The sequence below is a fragment of the Tupaia chinensis genome, unplaced genomic scaffold, assembly GCF_000334495.1.
Source record: "Tupaia chinensis unplaced genomic scaffold, TupChi_1.0 Scaffold000467_1, whole genome shotgun sequence".
In the NCBI taxonomy this organism is placed as follows: Eukaryota; Metazoa; Chordata; class Mammalia; order Scandentia; family Tupaiidae; genus Tupaia; species Tupaia belangeri.
In genome coordinates, this window is record NW_006159976.1 from 101444 (window position 1) to 103879 (window position 2436).

Sequence of the window (2436 nt, forward strand, 5' to 3'; positions counted from 1 at the left end):
TCCTCAGGCTGCAGCCCAGAGATGTGCAGAACTCCTGCATTGGCCGAGGGGTCCTTGGATCCAGAGAAGCGGCTGGGGACCCCGGAGCCCTGGTACTTGTCTGAGTCTGACTTGTACCGCAGGAGATAGCGGGGAGGGCTCCCTGACTTCTGCTGGAACCAGCGTAAGTGAAAGTCACTGACACTGACGTCACTGCTCAGGGTGCAGGTGAGTTTGGCAGATGCTCCAGGAGGTACAGAGAGGGAGGACGGCTGGGTCAGCACAGGCTGGGACAGGGAACCTGCAGACACAGACACAGGAGAATGATAAGGCAGTTACCAAGGTGACCATGTTCATGGGCCTCAGTCACAGAAGAATGAGGTAGGATGGGACCGCCCTGTGTCCCCAAGGCCTGTCCCAACCTGCATAGTGAGAGAGGAGCATGAGGAGGAGAGAAGTCCAAGCCATGGTGGACACAACCCCTGGGTCCCCACATGGCTGGGCTGTCCCAGGCCTCTTCTTTTCACTCTCTGCCACAGGAGGGGCTCTTCATGCAAATGTGTGTCCATCCAGTGACTATCCAGCCCCTCCCTGAGCCCTGGGTTGGGGCTCAGCTCACACTGCAGACTGAGGGGAAAGGAGGTTGGCCCCACCCCTTGGGGACCCCTGGGAGGAAGCACCTGCTGGGACAGCACAGAGGGCCTTGCTCAGGGGACTGTGTGAGTCAGAGAGGACACAGCTGCAGGGTCCCCATCAGGGAGCACAGGATGGCCCTAAGCACAGGCTACTTTGGGCAAATATCCTCACTTAGCAGCTGTGCAGAAACCACAGGGCAGTCCCCCAGCGCCCCCTGCTGTTTGTGGGCACACAGGGCCTCATCACCCAGAGACCTGGGAGCTCAGCTGGTCCCTGCAGCCCACCAGGCCCTGTCTGTGCTCATTACAAAGGATCTGATTCCTATGGGGTGACTGTGTGATCCTGACAGTCTCCCTCCCAGCAGGGGCGAACATGTGCACAGACACCACACGGCCTCAGCCCCCAGCACAGTCTAGTAAAGGCCTCCTGGGGCACACGTGCCTTCAGGGCAGGCATAGCCCATAGGGACAGTTGAGTGTCTGGCTTTGGGAAGGTGTCAGCCAGAGCCTAAGGTGACAAAATGCTTCCCCAGCCTGAATTCCCACCAGGTTATAACTTTCCCTTCCAGGTTAATATCATGGTAGAAGTGGAACGAGCTGTCAGTTTTAGTTTTGCAGAAATACATCAGTTCAGTGAATTTTGGTAAAGACTTACTTTGTAACAAACATCGTCGAGCTGTGCAAGTCCAATTTCCAAAACCTCATCTGGAGAGAAACACTGAAAGATACTGTGTTCTAACGCCCCAGTTTCTCCATGTTCCTTTACGCGCCAGTCAGCTCGGCAGGGGGAGGGGGGTCTGTGGAAGCCAGTCCCACGGGAGATGGACGCCCTCACAGGGACTCTCCCACCGGGCACGGAGTCCATGTTTAGGAACCCACGTGTGTAGAAATTCTTCCTACCGGTATGCTGCAGGTAGACATCAAGTCCCAGTTCTCAGCACTGACCTGAGGCTTTCAATTCACTTCTGAGTATTCTTGGAAGTGTGAACAGAACTGTGGGTCATGTCCTGTGACCGGAATGTTACCCAGAAACCCCTGGAAATACTTTCAAAAAGATTAAAGTGGAGTTTCTTCTGTGACGTTCATATTTATGAGACTCTCCTGGAGACCTTGGGGCAGATTCTGAGCAACCAAGCCCTGATTGAGTGGATCCAAGATGGGGATCGCATTTCTTTCTTTTCTTTTTTCTTATGATATTTATTTATTTATTTTTATACCTGTAATCACGAATTCATTCTAGCATAGCAAATAAATTTTCCCGTCATGAACACACGACACATTGGCCCAATCAAACACATTGCCATGAATATAATGCACAGGTGTCTTCCCAGTTCGGGTCCTTTCAATGTTTCGCTCCTTCCTTCTTCCCCTTGACTCCCTCCCTCGCACACTCCCCGATAACCTACCCCCTCCCCTTAATAAATGGTGCTGGGAAAATTCGGTGTCCACCTGCAGAAAGATGAAACTGGACCCTGCCTCTCGACAGCAACAAATATCAACCGAAAATGGATCCAGAGACCACGTGGAGAGCCCCCAGCACAGCCTCTGGGGTCCACAGTGTGGACTGGGGACCCCTGAGCTCCAGTCCTCTCACACGGGTATGTTCCCTCCTTCTGTCTGTCCCTCCCTCCCTGCCTTCATTTATTCAGCCCCAGCTGTCCCCTTCTCTCATTAAATTCCTTTATTTATCTGCTGTACTTTTCATCATCTACACTATCTCCACATTCATTGCTGGGATGTTTTTCTCTAAGGTTTTCTTCCAAGGTTTTTACAGCTTCTGCACTTCTGTGGGTCCTGGCTGTATTTCACATTTGCAGTGAAT

At 52.6% G+C, this 2436-nt stretch overlaps 1 gene segment (V, D, J or C); it reads right to left on the reverse strand.

Annotated features, from left to right (window-relative positions):
* Positions 1-483, reverse strand: part of LOC114009119 (immunoglobulin lambda variable 5-45-like) — a 3156-nt gene extending 2673 nt beyond the window's left edge. Inside the window, 2 exon segments of the V gene segment in view lie at positions 5-280; positions 402-483. Of these exon segments, the coding sequence occupies positions 5-280; positions 402-447 (322 nt within the window).
* Positions 484-2436: the final 1953 nt, after the last annotated feature.